This window comes from Mandrillus leucophaeus, unplaced genomic scaffold (assembly GCF_000951045.1).
Source record: "Mandrillus leucophaeus isolate KB7577 unplaced genomic scaffold, Mleu.le_1.0 Scaffold86, whole genome shotgun sequence".
In the NCBI taxonomy this organism is placed as follows: domain Eukaryota; kingdom Metazoa; phylum Chordata; class Mammalia; order Primates; family Cercopithecidae; genus Mandrillus; species Mandrillus leucophaeus.
Window position 1 is genome coordinate 961,933 of NW_012109363.1, and position 17,011 is coordinate 978,943.

At 56.5% G+C, this 17,011-nt stretch overlaps 1 protein-coding gene across 1 annotated transcript in view; it reads left to right on the forward strand.

Moving 5' to 3' along the window:
- Positions 1-16,571, forward strand: part of BMP1 (bone morphogenetic protein 1) — a 46,776-nt gene extending 30,205 nt beyond the window's left edge. Inside the window, exons 13-19 of the mRNA XM_011968846.1 lie at positions 687-986; positions 1,367-1,547; positions 5,909-6,034; positions 11,133-11,260; positions 11,578-11,791; positions 13,705-13,955; positions 15,840-16,571. Of these exons, the coding sequence (XP_011824236.1) occupies positions 687-986; positions 1,367-1,547; positions 5,909-6,034; positions 11,133-11,260; positions 11,578-11,791; positions 13,705-13,955; positions 15,840-15,974 (1,335 nt within the window). The 3' untranslated portion in view covers positions 15,975-16,571. The remainder of the gene's footprint in view (positions 1-686; positions 987-1,366; positions 1,548-5,908; positions 6,035-11,132; positions 11,261-11,577; positions 11,792-13,704; positions 13,956-15,839) is intronic.
- Positions 16,572-17,011: the final 440 nt, after the last annotated feature.

Genomic DNA, 17,011 nt, shown 5'->3' on the forward strand with positions numbered 1-17,011 from the left:
CGAGGCTGGTCTCAAACTCCTGGCCTCAAGTACTCCTCCTGCCTCGGCCTCCCAAAGTGCTGCGATCACAGGCTTGAGTCACTGCCAAGATTTCTTACGCCCTTGGACAGCCCCCTTCCTGGAAAAGCTAGACGGATACCCCAACACTCTTTTCGTAGCTCATGGATGAGAAATACATGTCACATTGCAACCCCAAGAACACGCTGTCCCCCTGTAGGCTGCATTCTGGCTCTGGGTTTGTTTTGTTTTTTCATTCTTGGACGGTTTTTTGGGGTTTTTTTGTAAATGACCATCTTGACCTGCTAATTGATATCACCACCCACCAGGGTGTTATGATCTACAGGTTGGGAAACCCCTGTTGTGGGACAGGCACTGTTTCCGCCTCTCCACGCATCGTCCCGAGATGCTGGGGACAGCACTCCGAGGCTAATGGCTCCAGCTCACTAGGCCAATCTTGCCGTGCCCCTGAGCCACTCCCTTTCCTGCACCTCCCAGGACCACCCCTCCCTGAACGGCTTTGCCTGAGCCCCTTACTCCCCTCACTCCCTCTTGGCAGATCCTTGGCCTGTTCATTTGCAGAGAAGATAGAAATGGCCACACTTCTGACCCCTTAGTTCCCCCACTCCTCCCTACAGGCTCACCCCTGAAGACACCGAACCCACCCTGCCTCCTCCCGTCTGTCCCAGAGGGACCAGACACAGGTCCCTGAGCCTTGGGGAGTCCACAGGCTCCCCATCTTCTCCTTACTGCTTCCCAGCCCACATCTCAGCCCTTTCCCATGGCAGGGGCTCCCTGCAGATGATGCCACTTTCCTTGTCCCTGCAGCTGCCTGTGGCGGATTTCTCACCAAGCTCAACGGCTCCATCACCAGCCCAGGCTGGCCCAAGGAGTACCCCCCCAACAAGAACTGCATCTGGCAGCTGGTGGCCCCCACTCAGTACCGCATCTCCCTGCAGTTTGACTTCTTCGAGACAGAGGGCAATGATGTAAGTGCCCACCGGGGGCTGAGGTGGGGCAGGAAGCTGTGAGGCGTGGGCGTTCAGCTCGATGCCTACTTCGTGTCCTCCGAGAGCAGGCCCAGCAGAAACACTCTGCAAATGTCAAGGAGAGACTGCTCTCAGCTCGGGAAACACAGGAGGGAGGGCCCCGAAGGGGGTGGGGGAACATGTGGCAAGTGGGAGGAAGTGTGGAGGGGTGTGGAGCAAGGGAAGGCTTAGGGCTGGCTTGGGGAGCACAGGAGGATCCAGTGATGGGGAGCAGCTAAGTCAAGGCTAAAGGATGTGCAGAGCAGAGAGCTTCCCAAGGGCGGGAGTAGTCAAGAGAGGCTTCCTGGAGGAAGCGGGCCTGGAGCTGGGCTTCCCTGCAGGTGTGCAAGTATGACTTCGTGGAGGTGCGCAGTGGACTCACAGCCGACTCCAAGCTGCATGGCAAGTTCTGTGGTTCTGAGAAGCCCGAGGTCATCACCTCCCAGTACAACAACATGCGCGTGGAGTTCAAGTCCGACAACACCGTGTCCAAAAAAGGCTTCAAGGCCCACTTCTTCTCAGGTATCCCCGGACTGCCCAGCTCCTAGCCCCGCCTCTCCTCGGAGAACAGGGCTCCCTTTCTCCCTGCCCCTGCACCCCTGTACTCCCCAGCCCTCCCTGGTGCCAGGCAGGCAGAGTCTGCCCCCTGCTCTCCACCACTTCACTCCCCCATCAAGCCAGCCCTTCTGGTATCCAAATTCCATTATTCCTGAGCCCTCAGGGTTGTAATGGCTGGGGCCTGAGGATGGGTAGAACATAAGCATTCAGAAATCAGCGCCCAGAAGTGAAGAAGAGGGTATTCCAGGTGTCAGGAGCTGTGCGAGCCAAGGCCTGGGAGAGGGCAGGTCCTAGGAACAGGCAGTTCAAGAACGTGGGTGGATGGAGGAGAGGCAGGTGTTTGCCTTGGACTGTGTGGGGCAGAGTTTCTGGCAGTGGCGGGCTTCTAATCAGACCCTCTACAAGCCAAATAGGTTCATACTGGGGCCTTCAGAAAGATGAGTCGTGGCTGGGTGCAGTGGCTCACGCCTGTAATCCGAGCACTCAGGGAGGCTGAGGTGGGAGGATCACTTGAGCCCAGGAGTTCAAGACCAGCCTAGATGACATAGCAAGACCCCATCTCTATAAAAAATTTTAAAATTGGCAGGGTGTAGTCATGTGTGTCTGTAGTCCCATCTACTTAGGAGGCTGAGATAGGAGGATTGCTTGAGCCCAGGAGTTTGAGGCGCAGTGAACAATGATCTCATCACTCACTCCAGACCCTGTTTCTAAAAATTTTTTTAAAAAGGAGAAGGATGAGTCACCTGCTTCCTTCAATACCAAAGCCTTAGGGCTCCCCTGGGCCGGTGGGCAGGAACTCAGATCCAATTAGCACATGTTGATTGACAGCTGCCCCACCTAAGGCCTGGGCTCCAGTCCCTTGGCCTCATTTGGGCCTTTGATGGCCCCATCTTCGGGTAGTCTCAATGGTGATCAGCAGCCCCTGGCCCAGCCTCTCTGAGCTGATCCTCTGGGTCCAGGAGATCTCCTCTTCTTTGTGAATCACTCAGCCCTTCACCCTGGGGCGAGGCTGTAAGGCAGCTGGTGGTCCCCAGAGGTAACAGGGCCCAGGCCCATGCAGTGAAGGGCATGAGTGGAGTGGAGCCGGGGAGAGAGGGAGGTCAGGGTCTGGCTGGAGCAGGCCCATGGATCCTCACTCCCGGCCTGCCTGCTGGGCTGGACAGGGAATAGGCAGGAAGGCAGGTGCCCACGGCCGAGTCCATGCTGCCTTCCTTCTCCCCTCCTTCGCCCAGGGTCCTGCATCCTCCGCCCCCTCTCTGGCTGCCCTGCACCCCTGCCTGACCCCTGGATGCCATGCCCCTGCCCCTGCACTGGCTCCCTGCTTGGCACTGCCAGCCACCCTGCTCTGCCCGTTGACCTCCTACCCCTAGCCCCTGCTTGCTGAGACCCTCCCCATGCCAGGCCAATTTCTTCCTTCCCTGTGCCCACCTGGGACTCCTAAGAGGTGCTCGCCAGAGGGTTGAGAGGATGTAACACCTGCTCAGGGGCAGGCTCGGCCCCGGGAAACCATTACCTGCTTACTCTCGTCTCTTTCTGCCCTTCTGTTGCTCCAGTCTTGGAGGGGGCAGGGGACCGACACTCACATCTGTCAGGCCTGGAGTTACGGCTCTGCCCCCATGCCCCGGTCGACACTATGCCCGCCCCACCCTCAGCCCTGCACAGAGACACACACACCCACACGCACACACGTGTGCACACACATTGCCCCATCGCACAAGAAACCTGCAGAGGACCCCCACTGGGGGCATCGAGGCTCAGCCCTCAGGGCCTGGGGCATCTGACTCTGGCCCCCGAGAAGGGGGGCTATTTGGACTTTTGGGACACCCACCGAGGAGACCCTAAGCCAAGAAGGAGAAGAAAGAGCCTGAAGACCTTCAGTCTGACCCCTGCCACCTTCCGGGGCATTTGGGCACTGTAGGGTGAGTGCCACCTCCTTGCTTGGGCCCATGCCCACCTCCTCCACCCCACCCCCCTGCAACCTGCTCCCCCCAGCTCCCAGGTGAGGCTGCCCACTCCTGCCCCGGACACGGAAGCAGCCTTCCTCAGGACTCACTTTCCCCCACTCATTCATCCAGCCATTCACTTACCCGTCTATTTGCATTTGGCAGGTATAATTTTACCCGTGCTGTGTACCAGGCACTGGACTAGGTTTCTAGGGCACACATGTGAGGAAGGGATGGAGTGAAGACTTTGCTCAGTGTATAAGCTAGACCACCCAAAGCTTCTAGCACAGTCACTGGAGATGTCCTCAGTGAACCCCAGGATGGCTTGCAGGGTGCCCTTCACCCCCACATTTTCTGCAGGGCTGATTCAAAGGCAGCTCATGGAGGGCTCTTGATCAGGCCCCCTCTGATGTGTTAACTGAGCAAGAACCTTTGAGAAGGACTTGGGGACTCCACCTCTCGGCCTGGGTTCCTGTGGCCCCTCGGGGTCTAGCCTACCTGGTCATGGGTTGGAGAAGCAGGGCCTTCTGGAAGCCGATGTTCCAGCCCTTGGGCCCCCGTCCTGATGGGGATCAGGAATAGGCCCCCTTGCACAGATCCCCGCCTGGCCAGTTCAATGCCAGCAGGCATCTTTCCACCTCATGGTTCATCTCGGGAATTCTGGGAGTCCACTGGGATCCCTCACCTTCCCTGGATATGCCTGCTTCTATGCCATGCACACCATCCCCCAAGTGACCACAGATAGACCTGAATGTATGTGGCTGTGGCACACACACCCGTGACCATGTGCACTTCTGGGCTTTGGGGCACAGATTGTGTGTTTGTCGCGTGAGTGTATGTGTGGGTCTCTGACACGTGGCCGTTGCCCCTCTGCCAGCCATCTGCTAATGAGCTACATCTCTGCCTTTACACGTGATGTTGTATCCAGGTCTAGGTGTCCATGCACCTGTGTGTGCAGATGTGTCCTGTCCCTGGGTGTGTCTGTGCCTGTCTGTGCGTTGATATCTGTGCCTGCCTCCTCACACATAGGTGGGAGTGCAGAGTGTGTATCCTCTGTATGCACCTGTACACAGGCTAGGCGGGCAAGTGAGGATGTGTGTGTAGTTGGCTGTGTCTGTATCTGCATTTGCATGGTGTATTGGAGCTGTGTGTCTGTGCGTGTGTGGGTAGTGTGTACCGTGTGCATATGTATGTGTGTGCCTGTGGACCAGCACCTGTGTTGCCACATTTGGGTAACAGTACCTCCATGCACTGGGTCTGCAGGTGTATTTGTGTGTGTGTGTGTGTGTGTCTAACACACTCTGTAGATGTTGCCACCTGAATGAGAGCCAGAGTGGAGCTCTCCCAGCCCTTCCCAAGTACTGCTCCCCTCTACCGACGACTCCCCAGTTCTCTCCTTCCCTGATGCAATGCACACCTAGTGGGCTATGCGTGCCATCCCTCCAGGCCTTCTCCTGCCACAGGCTCTGTCTCTGTCCCGTCGCTGTGCCTTCTGCCCCTGCTAACCCAGCCCTCCGTGCCCTGGCTGCGCCCAGACATGGCCACCCCGCATGTATGTCCACCTGCCCTCCCGTCCCACCCTGCCCTCGGACCCATCTCGGAGGCCCTGGGTCTGGTTTTCACTGCTGTCCCTCCCTGGTCCCTGCCCTCCACCCCCACCCCTTGGTCCCTGTTCTCCTTCTCTCTCTCGTTTCAGAAAAGAGGCCAGCTCTGCAGCCCCCTCGGGGACGCCCCCACCAGCTCAAATTCCGAGTGCAGAAAAGAAACCGGACCCCCCAGTGAGGCCTGCCAGGCCTCCCGGACCCCTTGTTACTCAGGAACCTCACCTTGGACGGAATGGGATGGGGGCTTTGGTGCCCACCCACCCCCCGCCTCCACTCTGCCATTCCGGCCCACCTCCCTCTGGCCGGACAGAACTGGTGCTCTCTTCTCCCCACTGTGCCCGTCCGCGGACCGGGGACCCTTCCCCGTGCCCTACCCCCTCCCATTTTGATGGTGTCTGTGACATTTCCTGTTGTGAAGTAAAAGAGGGACCCCTGCGTCCTGCTCCTTTCTCTTGCAGTCTGCTTGTCCATGTGTCTGTTTTTCCACTTGTCCATCTGTCCAGTAAGCAGGTAATGGTGACCCATGCTGGTCCGCTCGGACCCCCGTCCTCCTCTCCCCACAGCTGGGCCCCGCTCAGCTGGTCCTGCTGGACGCAGTGCCCCTTTGGACCCCCTTGTCACCTGGCCTCCCAGTCCCCACCACCTGGCCTGGCCAGCTCTGGCCAGCTGTTGCTCTGTCCCGGTGGGAGAAAGCCCAGCCAGGCCTCCACTTCCCCTGGGGCGTCCATACCTCAGCCCTGCACAGACCCAGCGTCTGCCCTTATTTGCTCCCCTGCAGACAAGGACGAGTGCTCCAAGGATAACGGCGGCTGCCAGCAGGACTGTGTCAACACGTTCGGCAGTTATGAGTGCCAGTGCCGCAGTGGCTTCGTCCTCCATGACAACAAGCACGACTGCAAAGAAGGTACGGGCTGCATGCCAGGGGCGTCTGGGCTTGAAGGACCTGCTGCTGGGAGCGGAAGGCCAGCGGGTCATCTCTGTCGGCCTCCGTTTAGATTCTGGGGCCCGAGTGATCTCTGAGGCCCCGTCGTTCCCCCTCCCGCAATGTCACACACTCACTTCTGCTGCCCACATTAGGAGAGGAGGAGCTCACGGCTGCTTCGAGGCTTCATTTTCAGACTTTTCTAGTTTGCGCTTCTTAAAACCATGTCCAAGTGTCTTTGTGACTTCCTACTGGCACAGAGGCAAGAAAGGATAGTGGGTAAGAGCACAGTCTCCAGAGCCAGGTGGCCTGGCCCAGCCCTGCTGCTTCGCTAGCTGTGTGCCTTTGAGTGACTCTTTACCCTCTCTGTGCCTTGGTTTGCTCCTGCGTAAAATGTAGATAATAATAATAGTACCCACCTCAGAGGGGCATTGGGAGCTTGACATGCCCCAAGCAGGGCCTGGCTCACTGCAAGCACAATGGCATCTGTTACCATTATCGGTCACACTTATAACCCCTGGGGATGCTCAGAACAGGGCCACTGCTTTCCTGGCAGTGAAGCCCCGCACACATTTAAAAATAGCTCTAGGCTGGGCTCGGTGGCTCATGCCTGTAATCCCAGCACTTTGGGAGGCCGAGGCAGGAGGATTGCTTGAGCTCAGGCATTCAAGACCAGCCTAGGCAACATAGTGAGACCCTGTCTCTATTTTATTTTTAAACAGGTTTTTAAACTAAAAATAAAGTAAAATAGGCCGGCGCAGTGATTCACACCTGTCATCCCAGTACTTTGGGAGGCTGAGGCAGGCAGGTTGCTTCAGCCCAGGAGTTAAAGACCAACCTGGGCAACATGGCGAAACCCCATCTCTGCAATAAATACAAAAAATTAGCTAGGTGTAGTGGTGCACGCCTATAGTCCCAGCTACCCTGAAGGCTGAGGTGGGAGAATCACCTGAGTCTGGGGAGGTTGAGGCTGCATGAGCCGAGATCACACCACTGCACTCCAACCTGGGTGACAGAGTGGGAAAAAGCAAATAAAAATATAAATAAATAAATAAAGCAAAATAAAAACAGCTCTCAGGGCATCACCAGTATCCCCTAATACCTCCTGGACCTTGGTACCTCACAGGCCCACTCTAAGTCAGGGATTCCCCTGTGGCCCTTGCCTGCTGGGTGTGTCCAATCCCAGCAGCACAACATAGACTTGCCTCTACCACTGAATGTCTGTGTGACTTTGGGTGGGTCACTCAACCTCTCTGTGTTTCAGTTTCCTCATCCATGAAATGATAAAAAAATGATAGGCCAGGCGCAGTGGCTCACGCCTGTAATCCCAGTACTTTGGGAGGCCAAGGTGGGCAGATCACTTGAGGTCAGGAGTTCAAGACCAGCTTGACCAACATGATGAAACCCTGTCTCTACTAAAAATACAAAAAATTGGCCAGGCCTGGTGGCACGCATCTGTAATCCCAGCTACTCAGGAGGCTGAGGCAGAAGAATTGCTTGAACCTGGAAGGCGGAGGTTGCAGTGAGCCAAGATCATGCCATTGCACTCCAGCCTGGGCAACAGAGCAAGACTCCATTTCAAAAACTAAAAAATAATAAAAATGATGCCTACCTTGCAAGGTACTAAGCTTTATAGACATGGCTGTGAGCCCTTAGCACCATGCTTGGCAAGTGATTCTTCCTACCCCGGTTAGGTTGACAACCCAGTATAAACAGATGCGCTGCTCACAAGCAGACACAGAACTGAAGCCCTCAACAGTGAACCAGTGGACAGTCGAGGGCTTCCAACCCTGTGACTTCAGGCTTCCCAAATACACAGTTCCTGAGTCATGGAACTAGCTAGAGGGGACCTTATACTGATGTTGTCTAAACTACATTCTGCCTCTGTACTCCCTTGTGTCAAAAGGTTGTTTGATAAAGAATAGAATCCATAAGATAGCCAGGACAGGGGTGAAGCTCCTGGAGAAGATGGACTGTTTACCTTTCCATCTGCTGATTCACCTTAGAAGCACGTGTGGTTTCTTACTCAGGTGGTAGGTTAATTACAGATCCGTAAGCATTTCCTGATTCCTACAGAGGACCCAGCACTTTGCAAAGATCTGTAGGGAATTCAAGACAGAAGCCCCTCTGTTCCCATGGAGATTGCAGCCTAGCTGGGGAGAGACATGGGCGTGCAAGGAACACAGGGGGCATGGAAGGCCAGAGCGCAAAGAGGGAGGGCAGGGAGCTGTGTGAACTCACCGATGGGTAATGGTGACAGCTCATGGTTCAAGTGTGGGTAGACAGGAGCTTCACCTGCCTCTACCAGGGACTTACGAGGGCCCTGTTTTCGGGGCTCTCGTGCTGTATCTTGCCCATCCTTTTCCCCACCAGCCATAGTGCCTGGCCGCCTGTTTCCCTGAGTGAAACATGTCCGATGATATGATCATGAATAATGATCATCAGCTTTTTAATTTGAGTTGGGGCCGGGCGTGGTGGCTCATGCCTATAATCCCAGCACTTTGGGAAGCTGAAGGGGGCGGATTGCCTGAGCTCAGGAGCTCAAGACCAGCCTGGGCAACATGGCAAGCCTGTAGTCCCAGCTGCTTGGGAGGCTGAGGTGCAAGAATTGCTTGAACCTGGGAGGTGGAGGTTGCAGTGAGCCAGGATTGCGCCACTTCACTCCAGCCTGGGCAACACAGCAAGACCCTGTCCACCCCCGGCTACCAAAAAAAAAAAAAAAAAAAATTGAGTCGGGGAAGCCATGCTTTTTTTTTTTTTTTGAGACGGAGTCTTGCTCTGTCGCCCAGGCTGGAGTGCAGTGGTGGGATCTCGGCTCACTGCAAGCTCCGCCTCCCGGGTTTACGCCATTCTCCTGCCTCAGCCTCCCGAGTAGCTGGGACTACAGGCGCCCGCCACCTCGCCCGGCTAGTTTTTTGTATTTTTTAGTAGAGATGGGGTTTCACCGTGTTAGCCAGGATGGTCTCGATCTCCTGATCTCGTGATCCACCCGCCTCGGCCTCCCAAAGTGCTGGGATTACAGGCTTGAGCCACCGCGCCCGGCCGAAGCCATGCTTTTCAGAGGCAGAAGTCAGATTGCCGTGGATTGAGGAGATCGGCAGTGAGAGTGGCCATAGCAAGTGTTCCGGAAGACAAGCTGGAAAGAAAAGGAGAGAGGATGGGCTGTAGCTGGAGGGGCCTGGGAGAGCTCTTTCAGGATGTGTGAAGGTTCTGAGGCTGCAGAGCTGAGGGAGAGCGTGAGGCTGGATCATTTGTGGTGTGAGGGTTCCCAGGTGTGGGCAGCAATGAGCTGCGGCTCCCAGAAGGGCAGTCCGTCCTGACGGGGAGGAGGGACACTTGAGGCTGCAGGGCAGCAGGGCAGGTGGGTTTGCAGATCGGAGTCCGGAGGTTGAAAGCATTCATAGTGGAGGGCCCTGGCTTTCTCAGGAGGTAGGAGAGAGGTGGTCTACCACTGGGAGCTGACACAGTGGCTTGAGGAGGGGGCTGGATGTTGGCAGCAGTTACTAAGGAGGTGAGAGATGGAGCTGGTAAAAGCCAAATCCAAAGAGTGTCAAGTGGTCTGGGGGCCCAGGTGAGGCTGGAGCCACAGGTGGGGTTTTCTAAGATGATGCTGCGCAGAGCCGGAGATGCAGGGCCACGCAGGGTGCAGAGGAGCAGGCTGAGTGGTCAGCCCTGCAGTCAGTTAAGTCAATTGAGGAGGAAACACTGGGAGAGAATAGAAAGATCAAGACCCTGGAGGTCTCTCTAAAACTAAGAGGCCAGCCGGGCACAGTGGCTCATGCCTGTGACCCTAGCACTTTGGGAAGCTGAGGCAGGAGGATCGCTTGACACCAGGAGTTTGAGATCAGCGTGGGCAACATAGTGAGACCCCATCTCTACAAAAACTAAAAATGAAAAAAATTACCCAGGTGGCATGCCTGTAGTCCCAGCTACTCGGGAGGCTGAGGCAGGAGGATCACTCGAGCCTGGGAGCTCAAGGCTATGGTGAGCTATGATTGCACCACTGCACTCCAGCCTGGGTAGCAAAGTGAGAACCGGTTTTTGTTTTTGTTTTTTAATTTTAATGAAGCCGAATGACCATGGTCAGGAAGGTGAGGTCCTGAGCACCCCAAGGAATAGGAAGTGGCCACAGAGGGGTGATGTGTTTGTGATGTGGAGAAACAGTGGATGATGACAAAGCCCTCAAGGAACTGAGAGGCCGTCTTGGGTGGACCATTATGTGTCTGTTGACTTCACCTGGGAGGGTAGCAGGAGTGGGGGTGGGGAGAACTGAGTCAGGTGTCAAAGTCCCCTGTGACTGTCCAGGCTGCTGGAGATCAGTGGATGACAGCTTCAAGAAGGGGCACAGGTCAGCCGGGTGCAGTGGCTCATGCCTGTAATCCCAGCACTTTGGAAGGCCTAGGCAGGCGGATCACTTGAGGCCAGGAGTTCAAGACCAGCCTGGCCAACATGGTGAAACCCTGTCTCTACTAAAAATACAAAAATTAGCCAGGTACAGTGGCTCACGCCTGTAATCCGAGCACTTTGGGAGGCCAAGGTGGGCAGATCACCTGAGGTGGTGAGACCAGCCTGGCCAACATGGCAAAACCCCATCTCTACTAAAAATACAAAATTTAGCCAGGCATGGTGGCACACGCCTGTAATCCAAGATACTGAGGAGGCTAAGGCAGGAGAATCGCTTAAACCTGGGAGGTAGAGGTTGCAGTGAGCAGAGATCACACCACTGCATTCCAGCCTGGGCAACAGAGTGAGACTCCATCTCGAAAAAAAAAAAGAAAGAAAGAAAAGAAAAATGGAGAGGCACAGGTGATGTGACCACTGTGGCCCAATACCTACAAAGGTCCAGGGGAGCCTGCGATGGCTGCTTCATGAGTGCTGCTGTGTGAGGCCTCCCTCAAGGCTCTCGTAGGAATCAGGTAGCTAGATTTTCCCCAGACACAGATAACCTCATGAAAAAGAAATGATGCCTGCCTGCCATCCCGTTCATAAGTGGGACAAGAGATGGAAGGAAGGAGGGGGGCAGGAGGCATTGGAGCTTGGGGTCCCTCTCTATCCCCTTCCGTCACTCGCTTCCCTGCAGCCGGCTGTGACCACAAGGTGACATCCACCAGTGGTACCATCACCAGCCCCAACTGGCCTGACAAGTATCCCAGCAAGAAGGAGTGCACGTGGGCCATCTCCAGCACCCCCGGGCACCGGGTCAAGCTGGTAAGGGGACCCTCCCCACTCCTTATGTGGTGTGGCCACCCCTGGTCAGAGGCAATGCCCAGAGCCACACAGGCTGCAGAATGAGCCCAGAGGCCTGCTATCTCCAGGAGACCCCGTCTGGCCTGGACAGAGCCCCTTTCCCAGTATAAGTTAGGGGCATCCCTGCCTTTGCCCTATTCCTGGGCCCTCCTTCATTGTCATCCCCAGCTGTGGCCACTCCCATGGGTGTCCGTGAGGCCTAGGTTTGGGGCCCCCATCCTCACCCCACCTGCCCTCCAGGCAAATTTTTAATCTGTGCTCCTTCCTCATCCCCCTAGACCTTCATGGAGATGGACATCGAGTCCCAACCTGAGTGTGCCTACGACCACCTGGAGGTGTTCGACGGGCGAGATGCCAAGGCCCCCGTCCTCGGCCGCTTCTGTGGGAGCAAGAAGCCTGAGCCCATCCTGGCCACAGGCAGCCGCATGTTCCTGCGCTTCTACTCAGATAACTCGGTCCAGCGAAAGGGCTTCCAGGCTTCCCACGGCACAGGTGCTGTCATTGGTTGTGGGAGATTTTGCTGAGCCTGGTCTCTAAGACAGGGGTAGAGTAGGGGGTTACAAAGCAGGTATGAAGGCATAAAGGGACTGAGCCCTGTGGGGGTGTGGGTGATGCAAACATTGTGTCCTGAGAACCAGGCCTGGGAGGCAGGGATAGGAGGATGTGGTTAGGGATTAGGATGGCAGTGATTACGATGGGCAGGAGAGGTTAGGGAACTCAAGGACAGAGAGGAAAGCCCCCAGAGGTCCCCCTGAGAGCATGCTGGCCACTGCAGCAGCCCAGCCACACACCAACTCTGAAATATACTCTATTCATTCTCCGATATTTATTTATTTATTTATTTTTATTTTTATTTATTTTTTATTTTTTGAGATGGAGTCTTGCTTTGTTGCCCAGGCTGGAGTACAGTGCTTTGATCTTGGCTCACTACAACCTCCACTTCCTGGGTTCAAGTGATTCTCCTGCCTCAGCCTCCTGTGTAGCTGGGATTACAGGAGCCCGCCACCATGCCCAGCTAATTTTTATATTTTTAGTAGAGACAGGGTTTCGTCATGTTGGCCAGGCTGGTCTCAAACTTCTGACCTCAGGTGATCCTTAGCCTTGGCCTCCCAAAGTGCTGAGATTACAGGCGTGAGCCACCATGCCCAGCCTAGTCTCCTGATACTTATTGACATGTAGTATGGATGAGGCTGTATCCTAAATGCAGGTCCAACAAACAGACCAAGCAAAGATCCCAGCCCTCGAGGGGCTTGCTCGGCTTTCACTTGCTTATTTATTCAGCAGCCATGGACTGAGCTCCCCTCTGCGAGAGGACTGAGGGGCACGTGACCTGAATCAGGCATGAGCCCTTCACCCCTGCTCCCAACCCCATACTAGAAACTCACAGTCCAGGAGAGAGACAAGGCAGGCACCGCCCGTGACAGCATGAGTTCAAGCGGGAGCCAGGCAGGAAGAAAGGTACCCCGGCCTAACTGGGCATGAGCTAATAGAGGCATTCAAGGCAGGGGGAGGTACCCAGGCAGAGACACAACCCCAGCCCAAGCCCAGGGTGTGCCCAGGTGACAGCAGGTCATTTGGTTTGGCCGGAGCAACGGGTGTGTGAGGATCGCAGGTGGTGGGAATGATGTGGCTGTAGAGAAAGGCTGGAGCCCAGGGGGACGCCTTGAGTGCCAGACCCAGGATGCCACGAGGGAGCTTTGCAGTCTCCTCTTGGGTCCTGAGCCACCTGTCAGGGCATCCCCAGAGCTAATGGTCCACAGCTTCTCCTCTTCCCCTTCAACTCAGTCCCTGACCCAACCCGACCTGGCCCTCTCCCCAGCTCCTCTAGGCAGACCTGAGTGCCAGGTGCACAGAGGCCAGAGGGCCTGGGGAGGAGGGTGGCCCCATGCACTGTCCTCTGCCCCTCCCAGCACAGGGTCACAAACCGGAGGCCTGGAACTCCATCTGGCCCTCAGACCTGCTATGTTTGGCCCAGGCTGTGTTTTTTTTAAATGTGAGCCAACGCTTAAAAGGTAGGGGTTTTCATATAAAACCCAGATGTACGGCTTCTCTCCTGGAAATGGAAGCTGCGGCAACACTGGGCCCACATTCTTCCATGACAGCCGTCAGCTGGAGCAAATGAGCAATGTCCTCTTTAGACAAAGTGTGTGGTGCCTCGTGCCGCCACTCCACGCTGCCTTCCTCTCAGCGAGCCTCACCGCCTGTCCCTCTCAACCTAGGGCCGAGGTCCCTTTATTTAGAGATGGGGCAGCAGAGCACTGTTCTGGGCCAGACCCCCACCCACCCATCACTGGCCATGTGGCCTTCGTCTAGGCCTCCACCCTGCCGTGAGGATTCGGCATGGTGTGCCATGGAGCCTGGCACCTCCGGTGCTCAGGGCTGGTGGCCAATCTTGTCCTCTACAGAGTGCGGGGGCCAGGTACGGGCAGATGTGAAGACCAAGGACCTTTACTCCCACGCCCAGTTTGGCGACAACAACTACCCTGGGGGTGTGGACTGTGAGTGGGTCATTGTGGCCGAGGAAGGCTACGGCGTGGAGCTCGTGTTCCAGACCTTTGAGGTGGAGGAGGAGACTGACTGCGGCTACGACTACATGGAGCTCTTCGACGGCTACGACAGCACAGCCCCCAGGCTGGGGCGCTACTGTGGCTCAGGGGTGAGGCCCCTGCCCCTTGCCCTCCTGGCCCCATGCCCCACACTGTCCTCCACCCTTCTTGTCCCAATCCCCAAGACCTAGCGCCCACACAGGCCCCGGAAGTTGAGTGCAGCAAGCGCGTGGTGCTGCACCCAGAGGCCCAGCCTGGTTGGGGCTGCTCAAAGACACTGCCTCATCCCTGATCTAGGAAACCCAGTCCTTTCTGGGCAACCTAGAGGTTCCTATGGCCTCTGACCCAGGCCTGCTTCAGAACCAGTTGGCCAGGGCCTGCAAGGGATGGAGCTTCCCCTGTCCCTCCTTTCCTTACCCCTCCTCCAAGGCAGCCCACCAGGGCCTGAAATGGGGGGCAGAGGTTGGTACCAGAGCCTGGGACAGGGGGCCTGAGCGGAGTGGCCCTCACCAGTCCTTTTGCTGGAGCCATAAATACCCTTTTCATTTCCTCTGCCAATTTCTCCTCCTGGTGAGAGGCCAGCTTGTCCCAAAGCTCTTCCTGCTGCTGTCCCAGTGGCCCCTGGGCACTGCTTCTTGGTCCATAAAATGGCACATTCAGAGGCAATGAGCAAAAGTCTACTTGATGGGCTTTTACCTAAGGACATGAGCTAGCCTTATGCGAAGGATTTATTTTCCTCCCTGTAAGAGCTTGCAGCTTCTTTTTTTTTTTTTCTTGTCCTTTCCTGAGGATTTCAAAGAGACAGACTTTTCTTCCTACCCTTCTCTCTCTCTTCCCCCCCGCCACCCTCTCTCTCTCTGTCACACACACACACACACACACACACACACAGGCCCACCCGCTTGCATGCCCTTTGAAACACACTGTCCCTCCTGTCACCTCCCTGGCCCCCTGCCTATCCCGTGGCTGTGTCCCAGGCAGCCTGGGTGCCCCAGGAAGGGTTAAAGCTCCTGGAAGCTGCAGCAGCTGCTGGACCCAGCATTGGCCCAACCTTCCCCAGAAGCAGAGCTTCAGCCCTCGTGTGGCTGGCAGGGGCTGGGACAAGGTGGAGTCTGAAGCAGCTTGGCTGCCCTGGTGTCCCCTGGCTGCCAGGCTAGTGTCCCCTCCCCTCTTTGCTCTTTCTTCTGAATCACACACGAAATCGGATGTCCCCAGGTGTCTTCTTCCAGAGACCTCCCCCAGGCTGAGTCCACCAAAGGGACTTGGGGAAGGATCAAGGTCTCCTGGCACAACTACTGGGAATGTCCTCAAGGTTCTCAGAAATGATTTCTTCTGTGCCTGGAAGGCCAGGGTGTTGACGTCCGATGCTCTGCCGCCTGACCTCACTCAGTAGGCTTGCAGGAGGCATCTAAGAAGGGCCTGGGAGCAGACCTTGGCCAGGTGCCAGAGGAGAGGCAGGGCGAGGTGTAGGGACGGCAGAGTCCAGGTCTGGGGGACACTGTGCTTCTCCCCAAAACTTCCTCCACACTCCAGCAGAGATGTGGCCGTGCTGTCTTCCCTAAGAGTCCGCTGGGACGGCAGGAAGTCATGCCATTCAAAGAACCCCTCCCTTTGCAAAATACTTTGACATCAGTCCGGTCCTTTGCTCTTCCCTAGCACCCGTCCTAGGCATGGAGAGCAGAGAGCTTTTGCTCCTGTTTGTGGCTGAGGGAAGTGAGGCCCAGAGATGGGAGGTGGCTTGCCTGAGACTACACAACTCAGTTAGTAGTTATAGTAGAGCTGGGTTTACAGGAACTTAGTTCTCTTCAGCCCACGCCTTCTCCCCTCCCCAGGTTCCTCATTAAACTAGCAAGAAGCCCCCTGCTTCAAGGGGCGGGGAGAATCTGGTGGCTGCCCGGGAGCCTCCTGCCCCTCAGAGCCGGGGATCTTGGGGAGACAGGAGAGCAGCCCCAGCCCCTCTTCCTCCACCTTACCCCATCCCTTTTCTCTGCCAGCCTCCTGAGGAGGTGTACTCGGCGGGAGATTCTGTCCTGGTGAAGTTCCACTCAGATGACACCATCACCAAAAAAGGTTTCCACTTGCGATACACCAGCACCAAGTTCCAGGACACACTCCACAGCAGGAAGTGACCACTGCCTGAACAGGGGCGGGGACCGGAGCCTGCTGCCCTTGGTCACTTAGACTGGACAGTGGGGGTGGGCGGAAGGCGACGCACCATACCTCTCCCCCAGGCCCCAGGACCTGCCGGGCCAATGGCCCGGTGAGACTGTCCATAGGAGGTGGGGGGAACTGGACTCCGGCGTAAGCCACTTCCCCACAACCCCTCGACCAGCAAGGGGCTGGGGCCAGGGAGCAGAGCTTCCCCAAGACATTTCAAAGTCACCATTCCTCTCTTCGGGGGCTCTGCCTGGTGGCAAGAAGGAATGTCAGCAGGACCCCGTTGCCGTCCCTGTGTCTACACGCTGTATTGTGTATCGCCGGGGGCATTATCTTCATTGTAATGTTCATTTCCCACCCCTGCTCCAGCCTCGATTTGGTTTTATTTTGAGCCCCCACTACACCCCCCAGTTTCCTGGGGCACAAGTGTCTGTGTGTGTCCCCCAGGAGCCGCTGTGGGAAGCTGATGGGGAGGGGATGGAGGAACAAGACAGGGCTTCTCTCAGGCCCAGTGGCCGGTCAGCCACACCAGGGCACCACAGCCAATAAACCGAAAGTGTTACAGCCAATATCCTGTGCCAGATGCTGTCTGGGCCGTGGGGGCGGGGCTGTCATGTTCCAGATGTATGGGCTTGCTGTGGAGGCCGGCACGCGGCCAGGGCACCTGGCATCGTGGACTGCCCTTCCCTCCCCTGATCCCAGGCCCCCGAGGCTGTGATTTCACACTCAGGCACACATGTTCTCGCAGGCACCCATCACAGCGCGCACACACACCACATGCTCTGCTTGCGGTCCTCCCACATGAGGGGAGGGGTGGAACATTCCATAAAGAGGCTGTTTGGTAGGGAGGGAAGAAGGATGTGAAAGGGGTCAGGGGTGTCTGTCCGTCTGGGTTTTCTGTCTCTGCATCTGGGGAAGGTGCAGATGGGCTGCAAGGGTGTCCACCTAGGTGAGCAAACGGGGGCCAGAGAACCCACATCAGCTAGGACAGGTCCAGTTGGCCCCTGGT